Consider the following 19572-nt stretch of genomic DNA (forward strand, 5'->3'; position numbering starts at 1 on the left):
AACCTTGTAAGTATCATTTTCCTATTTTGTACTTTTTTACTAGGATCATGTGTGCTTATAATAACCAATTATAAGCAAGGAACTCCACCTTATATGTATGTATATTGTGATATGCTAAGCTGCACATTTTAAACTACGGTGTGTCACATGATGTACACATTCCTACAAAAGTAGTAGATACTAGGAAAAGCAGGCAGAGTATATGTCTGGAACGCTAGTTGAAGAATTAGACTAAGCTAGTCACTTAGTTTCAGGTGAGTACAGTGTGGTGGGCATATCGTGTGTGGGTGTCATGCTCTTGATCAGGTCAGGTAGGAGACGTTTGCCAGAGTTAACTGAAAAGGCTTTATTTCTAAGTTTTCACATTACAGCAGTAAACGTGTAGAATAAATAAGGAGAAGGAAAGGGAGAAATAAACATTAAGGCAATATGCCCTAAATAGAAAACAAACAAGTGTGCAAATAAAGCTGGATAAAAGCATAGGAAGAATAATAGGACAGGTATTAGGAACTATAAGGAGTCAGAGAAAGAAAATAACACCTTGCTAATAGTTGTGTTCAGCAATGTCCAGATAATGATTTTGCAGGGTTGTATAAATCAGGTAGGCAGGTTAAAGCAGAGATGTATGTTATCCAGGTTGGTATGAAGCAGGGTTGTATAAATCAGGTAGGCAGGTTAAAGCAGAGATGTATGTTATCCAGGTTGGTATGAAATAGGTAGGTAGGAAATTGCAGAGAAGTGTAGTTGTAGATCAGGGGTCCTCAAACGTTTTTAAACAGGGGGCCAGTTCACGGTCCCTCAGACACTGCTGGGGGCCGGACTATAGTTTTACATTTAAAAAAAAAAAAATCCTATATAAAGTGAAACAGACACATAGACATACACACATGAAACAGACACACATACACATACTAACATACTTACAGACACAAACACGCATAAGGACATACATACACACACACACACATACATACATACTGACAGACATACATACTGACATAGACAGACATATACAAACTGACATACACACATACTGACATAGACAGACATATACATACACATACATACAGAAATACATACTGCCATACATACACACAGCCATACATACGCACACTGACATACATACAGATAGATAGATAGACACATACTGAAATATATATACTTACAAACCCCCTTACACACACACACACACATACTAAAATACATACATACATACACACAGACATACAGACATACAGAGAGACACATACTAACATACATAAACACAGACATACATACAAACACATACACACACACATACTGACATGCATACATACAGACACATACTGACACACACACACACAAACACATACTGACATACATACACTCATACACACAGACACAGACAGATACATACTGACATACACATACATGCATACAAACACATACTGACATACATACACATACATACAGACATGCATGCATGCATACAGATAGACACATACTGACATACATACACTCATACACACAGATACATACTGACACACATACACACGCACACACACACACTAAAATACATACATACATACAAACAGACTGACACACACACCCACACACACATACTAAAATACATACACACACACACTGACATACATAAACACAGACAGACATACAAACACATACTGACATGCATACACACACACACACAGACAAACACTGAAATAAATAAATACATACATACACATACATGCATACAAACACATACATACAGGCATACATACACACACACAAACAGTGAAATAAATACATACATACACATACATGCATACAAACACATACTGACATACAAACACATACATACAGGCATACATACACACACACACACACAGCTACATTTTCTTACTTTTTTTTCCAGGAGGATGGCTGTGGCTGATGGGAGTCGTTGTGGCTCTTCCCTCCTCACGGCCTGTCTTTCTTCCCTCCCACGCGGAGGGAGCTGGTAGGAAGTGACAGACACTTACTCCCAGCAGTACTTTGCGGCTGCAAATTTTTAAAGGGGCTCGGTCGCGCTATTGCACGGCCACAGCGCTGACCGGGCCCCTGAAAATACAGGGCCCATCGGGTGGCCCTGAGTGCTGGGGCTGGGTTCAGGACAACCCTTGTTGTAGATAATCCAAGATGGTAAGGAGCAGGGGTGGTAGCAATTCAGATAAGAAGCAAGACAGGTAAGTTACAGGTTGTTTCACAGGAGCCAGGATCTGAAGTCTGAACACCAACTTCAATGTAAAGGCCTCTTGCTTTGTTGGGTGTGGCCATTTATAGCAGAACTTTGTTTCATATGATACAGGTGAGTATGAGGTGACTAGTGGCTAGGGAGGCCACTAGAGGTGAAAACCAGGAACGGTATTTAAAGGGATGGTAATAAACGGAAAAATCTTCCGTTGTCATCATAAGAAACTGACAGTGGGTCATGCATAAAATAGCATACCATAAGTCACAACAGGCTATGTTGTAGGTAACATAATAAAATTAAAATTAAACCACCAGGAAGTAGTAAAACATGGTAATAATAAGACAGAAGGAGGACAGCAAGCATCAGTGAGATTGCAGGATCCTTATTAGCTCTAACTTAATGACTGGTGCTAGGTGCTCTGACTATCTAAACTCACTCAACCTATGCCCTTAGCTGTTAGGCAGAGTCATAGGCGTGTGCACGGGGGCGCCAGCTCTGCTTTAAGCCTCCATGGGCCGGTGGGGAGATCAAAGATCTACCTCACCGGCCCACAGGCATGGAGGAAGGCAGGAGAGGACTCGGGGAGCTCTAGCCAGTAGCTCCGCCGGGTTCCTCTCGCGAGATATGAGTTTACTCACCACTGAACCACCAGGGATGGCAGCAGCACGGTCCCCCCACATACATAAGGTAAGAAGGGAGGGGGGATATTAACTAATCTGCCCCCACCTCCACCCCCACAATCACCCAAACATCCAGCACACACACACAGCACACAAACAGCACCCACACACATACAACACACACACACAGCATGTTCACACAAACAGCACACAAACACACACAGCACACAAACAGCATCCACACACACAGCACCTACACACATACAGCACCCACACACACACAACACCCTTTACACACAGCACACTAACAGCACCCTCACACACACAGCACCCACACACAGCACACTAACAGGACCCTAACAAACACACAGACACAAACACCCTCACACACACACAGCACACAAACAGCGCCCTCACACACAAACAGCACCCTCACAAACACACAAACATCCTCACCCACATAGCACACTACCAGCAACCTCACACACATCACACTAACAGCACCCTCACACACAGTACCCTTACACACATGCACAGCACCCTTACACACACAGCACCCTCACACCGCACACTAACAGCACACACACACACAGCAATGTATGTGTGTGTGTGTATATATGTATATATATATATATATATATATATATATATATATATATATATATACACAAACATATACGCGTGGCAAATGTTTGTGCTTTAGGGTGCACACCCTAATGCAATAGGATGCACATGCCTATGGGCAGAGTCCAATTAGAGGTTTTAGGGTGTTCATGTCTCCCAGGAAGCAGCTTTTAGAGGTTCTCTCCAGCCTTGGGTGCCCTCAGAAATCTGAGCCCAGTGTTTGCTGGCCATCCATCCTGCCTTCAGGCAAAGGTGCTGGGATCCTAGGCGTTGGTGCTTTATCATGGTGCTCAGGCTGAGTTTGGTTTCATGTACTTTCTTGTTTCTTCGTCTAGTAGGCATCCTCCTGGCTGAGCCTTTGCCTGGAAACTGTGTCACAGGAGCAGGCAAGATATTGGGCTGAGTAGGTTGTCTCCTCCAATTTTCTCCAAAATCACTGACAAATATCATCAAATGCCCTCTGGAATTCATTCTCTGAGTTTCGGGCTAATGCCTGTGTTTCCCGCTTAGCAGCAGATTTGCCTGCGGCCATTTTGGAGGAACCACGTGTACTGTGTGCGTCCAGGAGTTCTGGCAAGGTAGAGCCTTTGTGGTGGTGGTGGTATTCCGGGGCTCTGTGTACCTCATGAGTGTCCAGTCGGACCTGGGCGGGGAGAACGGCCGCTTCTCCCACCACAGGGCCACGCCATACTGCAGAGCTCTGGGCTGGCATTGCAGAGCTCTGGGCTGGCATTGAGTAAGTCTACAGTGTAGACTGTTGTTGCTAGTATCAGGAGGTTGTTAGATAGGGCATTTGTGCCCCTAAAATCACTTATAATTGAAAGTTTGCCCGGCGGCTGAGCTCAGGTTTGTTGCGACTGATCAGTATCCACAGATAGGAATTTAAGGGAAAATTTGTGCCATGTGACTGCAGACACTTTAAAAGGTCACTATAGGCACCCAGACCACTTCATCTTATTGAAGTGGCCTGGGTGCAATGTTCCTGTCTCCTTAGTTCTGCAATGTAAAACATTGCAGTTTTAGAATCACTGCAATATTTACATAGCACTGCTAAGACTGCCACTACCAGACAGCTACTAGAGGTGCTTCCTGCAGTTTCATGGAGTTTGACCACCCATTTGTTGGCATCATAGGAGGAGCGCGACCCAGCGCAGAGAGACATTGATGCTGAAGATTTTTTTTAACCCATCACATGGACATGGTGGGGACACCGGGGCAGAGAGCCACATCTTTGTATTCCTAACACTAACGTTTTCCTTTAACCACTTCAATGAGATGAAGCATACAGTGTCCCTTTAATGCTTTTCATAACATAGCATATTTGGAAAAAAGAGAGTTCTCAACGTATACTTACTGGTAAAACCCTTTCTGAATAATAAATTGTCACCAAATGGGCTTTCGATAAATGTTATATGATATCGTAAGTTCAGTTTAGGATTTTCCTTCTAAGCAGGTTAATTTTTCTCCTCCACCAAACAACCCCCTGTTTGCAGGCCTGGAATATTTCTCCTACATCAGGCCCCTGTGACTCAGAGTAAACTCTATTTCACAAGCCTGATAATGACAAGTTTGTATTCAGCAAGTGCATGAGCACACCTTAAAAGGAGGACGCTGATAGAAATAGTATAATCAATAAAGGGAAAGCAAAGCGGCACAGAAATATGCATCTAATAAAAATACGAAGAAATAATTTTGTAACAATCACATGGAAATCCCTCTAACATAGAATCTAAAAAGTTAAATAAACATGGAGTACATCAGTACATATAAAATATTAAGGAGAGAAAAACAAGTAGCAAGAGAGGTGAGAACAGACAACAGCTCAATTAGCCTGCCCTTCGGTGGGTCCCCGCTCAGATCTCAAGCTGGTTTTAGCTCATCTTGTGCCTTTACAGAGAGAACATATCTGAAGCATATCAGACTGGTCCCACGTGATCCAAAATGCCAGCAAGTTCCCATGCGTTCCTGCAGGACCCGAGCCCTGGACATACCCCATTGTGAATACCCTGGATTTTGCAAATGGTATACCATGATGGGGGTAATTCTGATTACTGCGCTGCCATATGGTCTCAAAGGCAATATAGCCCTACTACACCAACCAGGCAAATTTCAATATGTAAAAACTGAAATATGCAAGCCCATATTTGACCCTGTAACTTTGCAAAACATCATGACTTCTACATGATTGTTGTACTTGTGGGACATCACTGCATACATCACTGCATACAAAGATGTGTGTTTTATTGCAATAAACGCTAACATTATTATGACATTCACAGTTAAAATGGGATGCAGAACTTGGAAAATAACAACATTTCTTAATATCTCTAGATTTTATTAATATTAAATAGTGTTCCATATATGCATATTTGATGTGAAATGAAAGCTGTGGGTGCACTTAATATGAAATAGATACATAATGATTAAACAGACATATAACACAAACTCTAGGTTTTGTTTTGGCCAAACTTGTAAATGCCTCTGTCCTTAAGGTTAAACTAATATGTATTTTTAGAAATTTAGTAATTACCAATTCTATGCATCAGAGTATATTTATTCCATGATGACCAAAGTTAAAAAATATACATCTGTGTGAAATAGGTAGATACCTAACTGTAACAAGGGCAAAAAATATAACATTCCAAAGAATAGAATTAAAATGAAATATGAGGAACCTCGTTCACAGGTTCCATAAAGGAATATATGCCAAGCTAATGTCAAAAGACAACTAGATGTACTATATATTTTACTAAGATCTGAATTGCAACACATTTTCTTGTAAATTCACCATTTAATTAATTATAGCATTTGTTTTAAAATCTGAAAATCTATTTTAGTAATATTTTTACAAATACCCAAGTAGGCAAAGCCAAATAAGCAATTAATGGAAAGAGTCAACATATCTAATTTGCATATTACATCTTACCTGCGGACACTGTCAGTTGGTGTGACTGCATCATCCCAACTGTGTCTCCTTGAAGTTGATAATGATCTCACTAAAATAGGAATGGGTTCCTGCACTTCAACTATGTCTTCCTCTTCTTGGGGTATATAATTTCTTTCTCCAGGAGCTCCACCTACATTTAATCCTTGTGGTGATCTAGATCCACAGGCCACAGGGCAGAGTAGAGGCTTGGTATAAGTGATGATAACCTCCCCCTTATCAAAGCTAATGTTAGTTTCTCCAGCAACGCAAAATGAAGCTGAAGAACGTTTGGGAGTCATCTTGGGTGAAGGCTCCATTATTACAAGGTCTTTGTAGTATTCTGTCCCTTGAAGTGAAGAGTCTAGGGAATGCAGGTCCTCACTGCTACTTGCAGCATTGTGGGAACACTCATCAAGGTCAACAGAGGCATCATCCTAGAGAAGAAAAAAAAGTTGATAAAAACACATGTCCTTTATTTGCCACTTGTTCATAATGTCAATGTATATTTCCACTGCAACTTTGGAGTTATAGAAATAGAAATTCAATGTACTTGTCCTGAATCTTTTCAGGGCCAGTTTTTGGGTGAGAGTGTCAGCTGAGTACTCAGTCTCAGCCAATGAGCTCTGTCACGGAAACGGGGCATAATTTATTATTGCACTATGGAATATTGTCCTTTAATATAACTTGTGTAGTGTGACCCTGGCTAGAGGACAAATGGCAGAGAGAAATTGCTCTTTTGATCAAAAGGGGCTTATGCAAGGTGTGAAACGGATTGCCCTTTTTGATCTATCAAAGGTCCTGCAAGGTGAGACATTTTACACTTAACCCGCCTGTTGCTTCCCCCAACAACCAACTGCCTCCACTTCCCCTTCCAGCCATAATGGAAAAAGGTTTGTGTGTGTGTGTGTGTGTGTGTATGTGTGAATCCCTGCCAGTGTGTGAGACTTTCTGTCTGTGTGTGTGTGTGTGACTGTCTTCCTGTGTGTGACTGTAACTGTATGTGTGACTGTAACTTTGTGTGTCGCTGTAGCTGTGCCTTTGTGTGTGCATGTGCCTGTATGTGTGCAACTGTGTGTGTATGTGACTATCTGCCTTTAATGGAGTGAGTGTGTGTGTGTCTATCAGCGTGAGTGAGTGTCTGCCTGCGTGTATCCGAGTGTGTGTGACTGTCTGCTTGTAACAGAGTATGTGTGACTGTCTGCTTGTGACTGTGTGTGTGACTGTCTGCCTGTAACTGTTCGTCATTTCGTGTGTGTTTGTCTCTGTGACTGTCTGCTTGTAACTGAGCATGTGTGACTGTCTGCCTGTAACTGTGCATGTCTGACTGTCTGCTTGTGACTGTCTGCCTGTACCTGTGTGTGTTACTGTATACAGGCAACTTGGGGGGGCGCCATGAAGCACGAATGTGGATTAAGAAGTTCAACCGTCCTTCCAGTGTGGAAGTTAACAGAGACACATTTTCTCAAAGACTGTTAATTATTTCCCCTCTCTCTTGCCCACCTGTGTATAGAAGCTTCCTGATAACATAGTTTTGGGTTGTCTATAGGAAAAGGACTCAACTGAAAAGCAGTCTACAATGCAGGGTATGTTAGCATAGTGTGTTCTGAGTATATTTGGTGTTAATAATTACACAATTCACTCAAAATTTGTGGTTAAAGGTTCTGTTATAGCTATGGATAGAATGAGACGGTGCTGCCAATGACCATGGCATGTATCTGCATAATTTATGTCTGGCTGGGTCCCATATAGAGAACAGTAATCTGCAAGTAAGGAGTGTGGTTGACAGAATCTGTCTGTGGGTTCAGGGTATAAAATCTGCTATATTAAAGGAACACTATAAGAACCTAAACAACTTTAGTTTAATGAAGCAGTTTTAGTGTATAGATCATGCTTCTCAGGTTTCACTGATCAATTCACTGCCATTTAGGAGCTAAATCACATTTCTGTTTATGCAGCCCTTGTCACACCTCCCCTGACTCTGATTGACACAGCCTGCATTAAAAAAAACTGGTTTCACTTTCAATCAGATGTAATTTACCTTAAAAATTGTATATCTTTCTCTGTAAATTGAACTTAATCACAATCATATACACAAGGCTCTTGAAAGGTCTAGCAAGCTATTAATATAGCAGGGGATAATAAAATCTAAATTAAACAGAACTTGCAATAAAGGAAGGATAAACTTTAGATGACACTTTACAGGAAGTGTATAGAAAGGCTGTGCAAGTCACATACAGGGAGGTGTGACTAGGGTTCATAAACAAGGAGATTTAACTCCTAAATGGCAGAGAATTGAGCAGCGAGACTGCAGGGACATGAGCTATACACCAAAACTGCTTCATTAAGCTAAAGTTGTTTTGGTGACTATAGTGTCCCTTTAACCACTTAGTGACCGGTGACGTATCAGGTACGTCCGACAAAAAATGGTCCTTAAGGACCGCGGATCATGATCGCTTGCAGCAGCTCTAATGGTATTACAGCGATGCCTCAATGTTGAGGCAACGTTGTAATACCCTCCTCACTGCCGGGGGCAACCGGAGATTACCGGGTGATCCCTCACCCCGGAGCGATCACTTCTGGGTTGCTCCACGTGGCGCCCGGCAGTTAGACAGAGCATTGGAAGCCTTCAGGCAGGCTTCCGATGCTCTGTCTCTACTGAGTGCCTTGAGGGATCAAGGCACTCAGTAATTGTAAAAAAATAAAATAAAATAAAATAATAAATGTAACCCTTCCTCCCTATCCCTCTCCCATGTACTTACCGATCGCCGCGTTCCCCCGCTGGCGATTGGTCTTCTTCTTTGGTGGGACTCTCTGGACTGAGTCCCCCTCTGCAAAAAAGGACCCCCAGGGGCCATGTGACCGCTCTAAAAGAGTGGTTACATGGCCCCCGTAGGTGTCCATAGTGCTGACAGCGGAAAAGCTAAAATAAAGTTTTAAAAATTAAAAATAAAGTTAAAGGACCACTATAGACCCAGACCACTTCAGCTTAATGAAGTGGTCTGGGTGCCAGGTCCAGCTAGGGTTAACCCTTTTTTTTTTTTATAAACATAGCAGTTTCAGAGAAACTGCTATGTTTACAATGAGGGTTAATCCAGCCTCTAGAGCCTCTAGTGGCTGTCTCATTGACAGCAGCTAGAGGCGCTTGCGTGCTTCTCACTGTGAAAATCACAGTGAGAAGACGCCAGCGTCCATAGGAAAGCATTCAGCCGATGACGTCGCTAGGAAGGAGGAGAGGAGGAGACCCTGAGGGTGGGGGCATCCTCAGGGCACTATAGTGCCAGGAAAATGAGTATGTTTTCCTGGCACTATAGTGGTCCTTTAATACAAGTAAAAAAAAAATAAAAAAAAATTAATAAATGAAAATAAATAAATATATATATATATATATATATATATTATAGAGGAAAATGTATTCATACTTACCGTAACTTTCTTTTCCTGGCCATAGGCCATGTCAGCACAACAATGTTACTAGCAATATCCCAGGGCGGAATCTTTGTGCTGCCATGGCCTATGACCAGGAAAAGAAAATTACGGTAAGTATGAATACATTTTCCTCTTTCCTGGCCATATCCATGGCAGCACAACAATGGGTAATACCCAAGCAATAACCAAGGGAGGGAATAAGACTCTGACTCAGGAATGCTAGTGTATTAGAAAACTACAAACGTGAAACACAGTAATAATCAAACTTATGAGTTGGATGCAGAAAGAACCGTTTTACCAAATTGATCTAGTTGATCAGCTTTCACATCTATTTGGTAATGTCTAGTGATGTCGCGAACATAACATTTTCGGTTCGCGAACGGCGAACGCAAACTTCCTCAAACGTTCGCGAACCGGCGAACCGGGCGAACCGCCATTGACTTCAATGGGCAGGCAAATTTTAAAACCCACAGGAACTCTTTCTGGCCACAATAGTGATGGAAAAGTTGTTTCAAGGGGACTAACACCTGGACTGTGGCATGCCGGAGGGGGATCCATGGCAAAACTCCCATGGAAAATTACACAGTTGATGCAGAGTCTGGTTTTAATCTATAAAGGGCATAAATCACCTAACATTCCTAAATCACAATGGATATGGATTGACACCTGACATATGCCATATTGACACCTTGACATATGGATTGACACCTGTCCTCAGAGACCCTGATACACACTGACACAGAGCAGAATAGGGACTGTTCCTCCTACATAGGGTCACTTGGCAGATATGGATTGACACATATCCTAAGGATCCCTGATACACACTGACACAGAGCAGAATAGGGACTGTTTCCCCTACATAGGGTCACTTGGCAGATATGGATTGACACCTGTCCTCAGGGACCCTGATACACACTGACACAGAGCAGAATAGGGACTGTTCCACCGACATAGGGTCACTTGGCAGATATGGATTGACACCTGTCCTCAGGGACCCTAATACACACTGACACAGAGCAGAATAGGGACTGTTCCCCCTACATAGGGTCACTTGGCAGATATGGATTGACACCTGTCCTCAGGGACCCTGATACACACTGACACAGAGCAGAATAGGGACTGTTCCCCCTACATAGGGTCACTTGGCAGATATGGATTGACACCTGTCCTCAAAACCCCTGATACACACTGACACAGAGCAGAATAGGGACTGTTCCCCCTACATAGGGTCACTTGGCAGATATGGATTGACACCTGTCCTCAAAACCCCTGATACACACTGACACAGAGCAGAATAGGGACTGCTCCCCCTACATAGGGTCACTTGGCAGATATGGATTGACACCTGTCCTCAGGGACCCTGATACACACTGACACAGAGCAGAATAGGGACTGCTCCCCCTACATAGGGTCACTTGGCAGATATGGATTGACACCTATCCTAATGATCCCTGAAACACACTGACACAGAGCAGAATAGGGACTGCTCCCCCTACATAGGGTCACTTGGCAGATATGGATTGACACCTGTCCTCAGAGACCATGATACACACTGACACAGAGCAGAATAGAGACTGTTACCCCTACATAGGGTCACTTGGCAGATATGGATTGACACCTATCCTAATGATCCCTGATACATACACACTGACACAGAGCAGAATAGGGGCTGTTCCCCCTACATAGGGTCACTTGGCAGATATGTATTGACACCTGTCCTCATGGACCCTGATACACACCGACACAGAGCAGAATAGGGACTGTTCCACCTACATAGGGTCACTTGGCAGATATGGATTGACACCTGTCCTCAGGGACCCTAATACACACTGACACAGAGCAGAATAGGGACTATTCCCCCTACATAGGGTCACTGGGCAGATATGGATTGACACCTGTCCTCAGAGACCCTGATACACACTGACACAGAGCAGAATCGGGACTGTTCCCCCTACATAGGGTCACTTGGCAGATATGGATTGACACCTGTCCTCAAGGACCCTGATACACACTGACACAGAGCAGAATAGGGACTGTTCCTCCTACATAAGATCACCATTTTTAGCCCAAGGCAGCTCATCTCATCAGGCCATTTTTAGTCGAATGTATCCCCCACTGTCAGTCCCTTCGGTATCCATCCCTCATTCATCTTAATAAAGGTGAGGTAATCTAGACTTTTTTGACCTAGGCGACTTCTCTTCTCAGTGACAATACCTCCTGCTGCACTGAAGGTCCTTTCTGACAGGACACTTGAAGCGGGGCAGGCCAGAAGTTCTATCGCAAATTGGGATAGCTCAGGCCACAGGTCAAGCCTGCACACCCAGTAGTCAAGAGGTTCATCGCTCCTCAGAGTGTCAATATCTGCAGTTAAGGCGAGGTAGTCTGCTACCTGTCGGTTGAGTCGTTCTCTGAGGGTAGATCCCGAAGGGCTGTTGGCCTGACACACAGACGCTTGCAGACAACTAACTGCTATTCAATCTATAACTGTGAAAAAAAAGTGTGTGAGTTTTATATGCACGCTATTATGCCACCAGATATGAGTGGCACTGTGCACACTGGCAGAGTACACGCTGTTGGCCTGACACACAGACGCTTGCAGACAACTAACTGCTAATTAATCTATTACAGTGAAAAAAAAGTGTGTGGGTTTTATATGCACGCTATTGTGCCACCAGATATGAGTGGCACTGTGCACACTGGCAGAGTACACGCTGTTGGCCTGACACACAGACGCTTGCAGACAACTAACTGCTAATTAATCTATTACAGTGAAAACATTTTTTTTGTTTTTAAATGCAAGCTATTGTGACACCAGATATGAGTGGTGGCACTGGGCAAGTGGGCACAGTATCCACTGTGAGCCTGACACAGACGCTTGCAGACAACTAACTGCTAATTAATCTATTACAGTGAAAACATTTTTTTTGTTTTTAAATGCAAGCTATTGTGACACCAGATATGAGTGGTGGCACTGGGCAAGTGGGCACAGTATCCACTGTGAGCCTGACACAGAAGCTGGCAGGCAGGCAGGCAACTGCAATTAGATTACACAAAAGAAAGAAAAAGCAGACTGATGTTCTAGCCCTAAAAACGGCTTTTTGGGGTGCTGTCCTTACAGCAGAGATCAGATGAGTCCTTCAGGACTGTAGTGGACACTGAATACACTAGCCTAGCTATACATTTCCCTATCAAAAGAGCAGCAGCTACACTTTCCCTCCTCTATCTAAGAATGCAGCTTCAGAATGAATCTAAAATGGATGCTGTACGGGAGGTGTGGGGGTCTGGAAGGGAGGGTCTGCTGCTGATTGGCTGGAATGTGTCTGCTGACTGTGAGGCACAGGGTCAAAGTTTACTCAATGATGACGAATAGGGGGCGGATCGAACCGCGCATGTATTCGCCTGCCGTGGCGAACGCGAACACGCTATGTTCGCCAGGAACTATTCGCCAGCGAACAGTTCGGTGCATCACTAGTAATGTCTTATAAACGTGTTCGTAGAAACCAAGTTGCTGCTTTGCAAATAGGTTCTGGTGATACCTTAGCCGCCGCTGCCCATGATGAAGAAAGGGACCTTGTATAGTGAGCCTTAAGTCCTTCTGGAATCTTCATTTTAGAAGCTTAGTAAGCTTGTATGATGGCAGATACGATCCATCTACTGTTACTTTGGATGCTTGAAGGCCTCTCCTCAGGGCCGGACTGGCCCACCGGGATACCGGGAAATTTCCCGGTGGGCCGTCGGCACCTGGGGCCGGGGTGACCTGCGGCCGCAGGGAGAACTTGAATGGCGGCCGCAGGGGAAGCTCTTCTTGTGGCCGCTGGGGGAGCAGGCTGTTCTGTCTCTGCTCCCCGCCCTTGCGCGCTAGAAAGAGACCGGGGCCGGAATATGATGTCATATTCCGGCCCCGGTCTCATTAAGCTGCGCGCGAGGGAGGGGGAGCAGAGACAGAACAGCCTGCTCCCCCAGTGGCCACAAGAAGAGCTTCCCCTGCGGCCGCCCTTCAAGTTCTCCCTGCGGCCGCAAGTCACCTATCAGTCTGCCCACCCACCCACACAGGTAGCAACAAGTATGTATGTCAGTGTGTGTGTGTCTGTCTGTGTCATGCTGTGTCTGTGTGTCTGTGTCATGCGGTGTGTGTGTGTGTGTGTGTGTCTGTCTGTGTCATGCTGTGTGTGTCTGTCTGTGTCATGCTGTGTGTCTGTCTGTGTCATGCTGTGTGTGTGTGTGTATGTCTGTCTGTGTCATGCTGTGTGTGTCTGTCAGGCTGTGTCTGTGTGTGTGTCTGTGTCATGCTTTGTGTGTGTGCCTGTCTGTGTCATGCTGTGTGTGTGTCTGTCTGTGTCATGCTGTGTGTCTGTCTGTGTCATGGTGTGTGTGTGTGTGTGTGTGCCTGTGTCATGATGTGTGTGTGTCTGTCTGTGTCATGCTGTGTGTGTGTGTCTGTCTCATGCTGTGTGTGTGTGTCTGTCTCTGTCATGCTGTGTGTGTGTCTGTCTGTGTCACGCTGTGTGTGTGTCTGTCTGTGTCATGCTGTGTGTGTGTCTGTCTGTCATGCTGTGTGTGTGTGTGTGTCTGTCTCATGCTATGTGTGTGTCTGCCTCTGTCATGCTGTGTGTGTCTGTCTGTGTCATGCTGTGTGTGTGTGTGTCTGTCTGTGTCATGCTGTGTGTGTGTGTCTGTGTCATGCTGTGTGTGTGTCTGTCTGTGTCATGCTGTGTGTCTGTCTGTGTCATGGTGTGTGTGTGTGTGTGTGTGTCTGCCTGTGTCATGCTGTGTGTGTGTCTGTCTGTGTCATGCTGTGTGTGTGTGTGTGTCTGTCTCATGCTGTGTGTGTGTGTCTGTCTCTGTCATGCTGTGTGTCTGTCTGTCTGTGTCACGCTGTGTGTGTGTGTGTCTGTCTGTGTCATGCTGTGTGTGTGTCTGTCTGGCATGCTGTGTGTGTGTGTGTGTGTGTGTGTCTGTCTCATGCTATGTGTGTGTCTGTCTCTGTCATGCTGTGTGTGTGTGTCTGTGTCATGCTGTGTGTGTGTCTGTCTGTGTCATGATGTGTGTGTGTGTCTTTGTCATGCTGTGAGTGTGTGTGTGTCTTTCTGTGTCATGATGTGTGTGTGTGTGTGTGTGTGTGTCATGGTGTGTGTGTGTCTGTGTCATGGTGTGTGTGTGTCTGTGTCATGGTGTGTGTCTGTGTCGTGTGTGTGTGTCTGTGTCATGGTGTGTCTGTATCATGGTGTGTGTGTGTGTCTGTCTGTGTCATGGTGTGTGTTTGTGTATGTCTGTGTCATGCTGTGTGTGTCTGTCTGTGTCATGATGTGTGTGTGTGCCTGTGTCATGCTTTGTGTGTGTGTCTGTCTGTGTCATGCTGTGTCTGTCTGTGTCATGCTGTGTGTGTGTGTATGCCTGTGTCATGATGTGTGTGTGTCTGTGTCATGCTGTGTGTGTGTGTGTCTGCCTGTGTCATGCTGTGTGTGTGTCTGTCTGTGTCATGCTGTGTGTGTGTCTGTCTCACGCTGTGTGTGTGTCTGTCTGTGTCATGCTGTGTGTCTGTCTGTGTCATGCTGTGTGTGTGTCTGTCTGTGTCATGCTGTGTGTGTGTCTGTCTGTGTCATGCTGTGTGTGTGTGTGCCTGTGTCATGCTTTGTGTGTGTGTCTGTCTGTGTCATGCTGTGTCTGTCTGTGTCATGCTGTGTGTGTGTGTGTCTGTCTGTGTCATGCTGTGTGTGTGCCTGTGTCATGCTTTGTGTGTGTGTCTGTCTGTGTCATGCTGTGTCTGTCTGTGTCATGCCGTGTGTGTGTGTGTCTGCCTGTGTCATGCTGTGTGTGTGTCTGTGTCATGCTGTGTGTGTGTCTGTGTCATGCTGTGTGTGTGTGTGTCTGCCTGTGTCATGCTGTGTGTGTGTCTGTCGGTGTCACGCTGTGTGTGTGTGTCTGTCTGTGTCATGCTGTGTGTCTGTCTGTGTCATGCTGTGTGTGTGTGTCTGTCTGTGTCATGCTGTGTGTGTGTCTGTCTCATGCTGTGTGTGTGTCTGTCTCTATCATGCTGTGTGTGTGTCTGTCTGTGTCATGCTGTGTGTGTGTCTGTCTGTGTCATGCTGTGTGTGTGTCTGTCTGTGTCATGCTGTGTGTGTGTGTGTGTGTGTGTGTGTCTGTCTCATGCTGTGTGTGTGTGTGTCTGTCTCTGTCATGCTGTGTGTGTGTGTATCTGTGTCATGCTGTGTGTGTGTGTCTGTCTGTGTCATGCTGTGTGTGTGTCTGTGTCATGCTGTGTGTGTGTGTGTCATGGTGTGTGTGTCTGTGTCATGGTGTGTGTGTCTGTGTCATGTGTGTGTGTCTGTGTCACGGTGTGTCTGTATCATGGTGTGTGCGTGTCTGTCTGTGCCATGGTGTCTGTATGTCTGTCATGGTGTGTGTGTGTGTGTCAGTCGTGGAGTCTGTGTGTTTTTAAAAATAGTGTTTTACTCACCTTTTTTTTCAGTGTCGTGCTGGTCTCTGCCTCTATGACTGAGATCATCAAGCTTGATGATCTCAGCCAATCCGCACTGACACAGGAAGCGTCTCTAGTGACCATCTGAGTGTCTATTACTAGGAAGCAATGTAAACACTGCCTTTTCTCTGAAAAGTTAGTGTTTACATTCAAAAGCCTGCAGGGACAGGCTATAGACACCAGAACCACTAAATTAAGGTGTGTGTGTGTGCGCCTGCTAGTGAGCTTGCTTGTTTGCATGTGTGTGTGTGCCTGCTAGTGAGTGAGCTTGTGTTTTTATGTCAATGAGCTTATGTATATTAGTGAAATTGTTTGTCTATTTGTCTATGAGGCTGTGTATCAATGAGCTTGTGTGTGTCAGTGAGATTGTCTGTGTCTGCATGTGAGTATGCTTACTGTATAATTAAATGTTTTACTCTGAAAGGACCAATATATTATATTAGAAAATGCAATATATATATATATATATATATATATATATATATATATATTGCTTTTTCTAATATAATATATTGATCCTTTCAGAGTAAAACATTTAATTATACAGTATATATTATACAGTATGTATATATATATATATTACTCAATCATCTGGGGTGGCAAGACATAGCCTTACATATTACATGCGACAATATATGGCGCAATGACTTATGGGGCTGGCATAGATTTTTTTTTTCCAGGGCTGCTTTGTATCCCCAGTCCGGCCCTGCCTCTCCTGCACCCATTGGGAATAATAAACAATCTTTGTGAGATACGCCATGAGGAATATCTTTGAAGATAAATTGACAGACACCTCACCAAATCTATGGGAGAGGCAATGGGTATTTCTCCATCATCTGATTCCTCTGAATGCAGTGCTGGCAGCACTTTTTCTTCATTAATGTGGAAGGCTGAGATAACCTTTGGTCGAAATTCTGGAACGGTTCTCAAAATTACTCTATCCTTGTGGAAGACTGTAAAGGGCTCTTTAGCCGATAGGGCATGGAGTTCGGATACTCTTCTACCCGAAGCTAAGGCTCATTATGGTGAGGAAATGAGGAGAAACAGATTCTAAGGGTTCAAAAGGGGAACAGCTCAGGGCTTTTAAAACCAGCGGTAGGTCCCATGGAAGAGAAAAAGGCTTAATAGGAGGCTTTATCTTTAGAACTGTTCACATCTGAGTCAAAGGCCCAATTGTGATCAGTGAGTGCTGAAAGAGCTCAGATCTGTACCTTTAAGGTATTATAGCTTAAACCTTTATCGAGACCTAGTTGAAGAAATTCCAGAATATCTTTAGTAGAGGCATACTGAATCTCTACCTGTTTGGATGTTGCCCATGTGGAAAAGACGTCCCAGACTCTATAATACGTTGCGGAAGTTGAGCGCTTTCTGGCCTGCAACAGAGTGTTGATTACTGATTGAGAAAACCCTTTTTATTTTAACCCTTCCCTTTCAAATTCCATGCCATCAGATTGAGAGAGGCCAGATCTGGGTGGAGAACTGGGCCTTGTTGTAGAAGAGAAGGAATCTTCGAGAGCTGCCAAGGTTTTGCTTTGCAGAGACTCAACAGTAGAGGAAACCATGGTCTGCGAGGCCAGAAGGGAGTTATGAGAATGATGGATACTTTCTTTTGTCTCAGCCATCTCAGAAGGGGAAAGATGAAAGTAGTAGGAAGGAATGCATATCCTAGGTTGAATAGCCATTCGCTTGACAGAGCATCTCTTCCTATTGCCTGAGGGTCGACATATTAGGAGAAGAAATCTTTCACCTTTCTGTTCTTGTTTGTTGCCATTAGGTCTATTTGTGTTTTTCCCCATATCTCTGTGATCATATTATATATGTTGATTGATAGGCTCCATTCTCCTGGGTCTATTTCCACTCTGCTTAGGAAGTTGGCTACTGAATTTTGTACTCCGGGAAGATGAACTGCCGATAAACCTGCTAGATGTGCCAGTGTTAATGACATCAGTGGTTTCATTATCGCCATCATCCTCTGACTCCTGGTTCCTCCTTGATGGTTTATGTAGGCAACAACTGTTGCATTCTTATTTTGACCCATTTGTGGAGGAGAAGAGGAAGGAAATATTTCAGAGCTTTGAGTACCACCATCAGTTCCAAGAGATTGGAGGAAGTGACTGTTGTCGGGAGATACAATTTTCCCTGTATGAAATGGATTTGTAGGAGAGCTCCCCATCCCCATTGACTCGCATCCGTAGTTATAACAGTCCAAGGGATGTTCCCCAGAGGGAATCCTCTGAGCAGGAACTTTTTTGTGAAGCCACCACATCAGGGACTGATGAACCTGAGGAGAAATGTTGATGGGTTGCTGTAGGTTTCCTGTTTTGAATTGTTGAATTAGATTTTTCTGGAATTTTCTCATCCTCCATTGTTCCCATTTTGTGAGACCTATGGTTGAAGACATTGAACCTAGAAGACTCATGCATTTCTCCGCTGAATTTACACTGCACACCAACATTTTTCTGACTTTCCTTATCGGCTTTGTTCCTCTTTCTGGAGACTGCTGTACTGTGCCTTTGAGTGTATTGAACATGGCTCCCAAATATGTCATGTGCTGAGATGGTTGTAGATGACTTTTTTTTCAGGTTGATCTTCCAACCATGAAGGAAACGAATACAGCTTTGCCCATGAATCTGAAGAGTTTCTTTGCTTTCTGCCACAATGAAGATGTCGTCTAGGTAGTGGTAAATGGCCTTCTTTCGGAGTTTTGCGATTAAGGCTACCAGAACTTTGGAGAATGTTCTTGGAGCTGTGCTGAGACCAAATAGGAGGGCACGGAATTGGAAATGGCATTTTCTACTGCAAATCGAAGGACCATTTGATGATCCATAGCGATGGGGATATAAAAATAGGCATCTGCCAAATCTATAGAAATCACTCACTGACCTGGGAAAACTGCTTTTATGATGGATTGAATGGATTCCATCTTGAACCTGTGGATATTTAGGAACTGATTTAACCTGTGCGGAATAGAAACCTTAACCTTGTTGAAACTGAGGAACTTGTATGATGACCCCTTCTGCCTGGAGTGTATAAATGAACTCTTTTCAGCTTTTCTTTTCTCTTCCTCTCCTGGCCATTTGTTCTTTGAAACGAGGGACCTGGAGGAGTTCTGGAAAATTCTAAAAGGTATCCTCTTTTTATGATATCCAATACCCATCTGTCTGTTGTGGATTGCTCCCATGCTTCTTGAAATAACATCAGACGTGCCCTCACTCCTCCTGACTGGGGGAAAAAATTGTCATAAGGATCTGGTATTCTTATGGAATGAAGCGCCTCTAGACTTTCC

The 19572-nt window shown here is 44.2% G+C and overlaps 1 protein-coding gene across 1 annotated transcript in view; it reads right to left on the reverse strand.

Annotated features, from left to right (window-relative positions):
* Window positions 1-4997: 4997 nt before the first annotated feature.
* Window positions 4998-19572, reverse strand: part of LOC134612215 (uncharacterized) — a 262613-nt gene continuing 248038 nt past the window's right edge. The window contains exons 3-4 of the mRNA XM_063456565.1: window positions 6383-6816; window positions 4998-5052 (exon numbers count right to left, since the gene is read on the reverse strand). Of these exons, the coding sequence (XP_063312635.1) occupies window positions 4998-5052; window positions 6383-6816 (489 nt within the window). The remainder of the gene's footprint in view (window positions 5053-6382; window positions 6817-19572) is intronic.

The sequence above is a fragment of the Pelobates fuscus genome, chromosome 5 (assembly GCF_036172605.1).
Source record: "Pelobates fuscus isolate aPelFus1 chromosome 5, aPelFus1.pri, whole genome shotgun sequence".
NCBI lineage: Eukaryota > Metazoa > Chordata > Amphibia > Anura > Pelobatidae > Pelobates > Pelobates fuscus.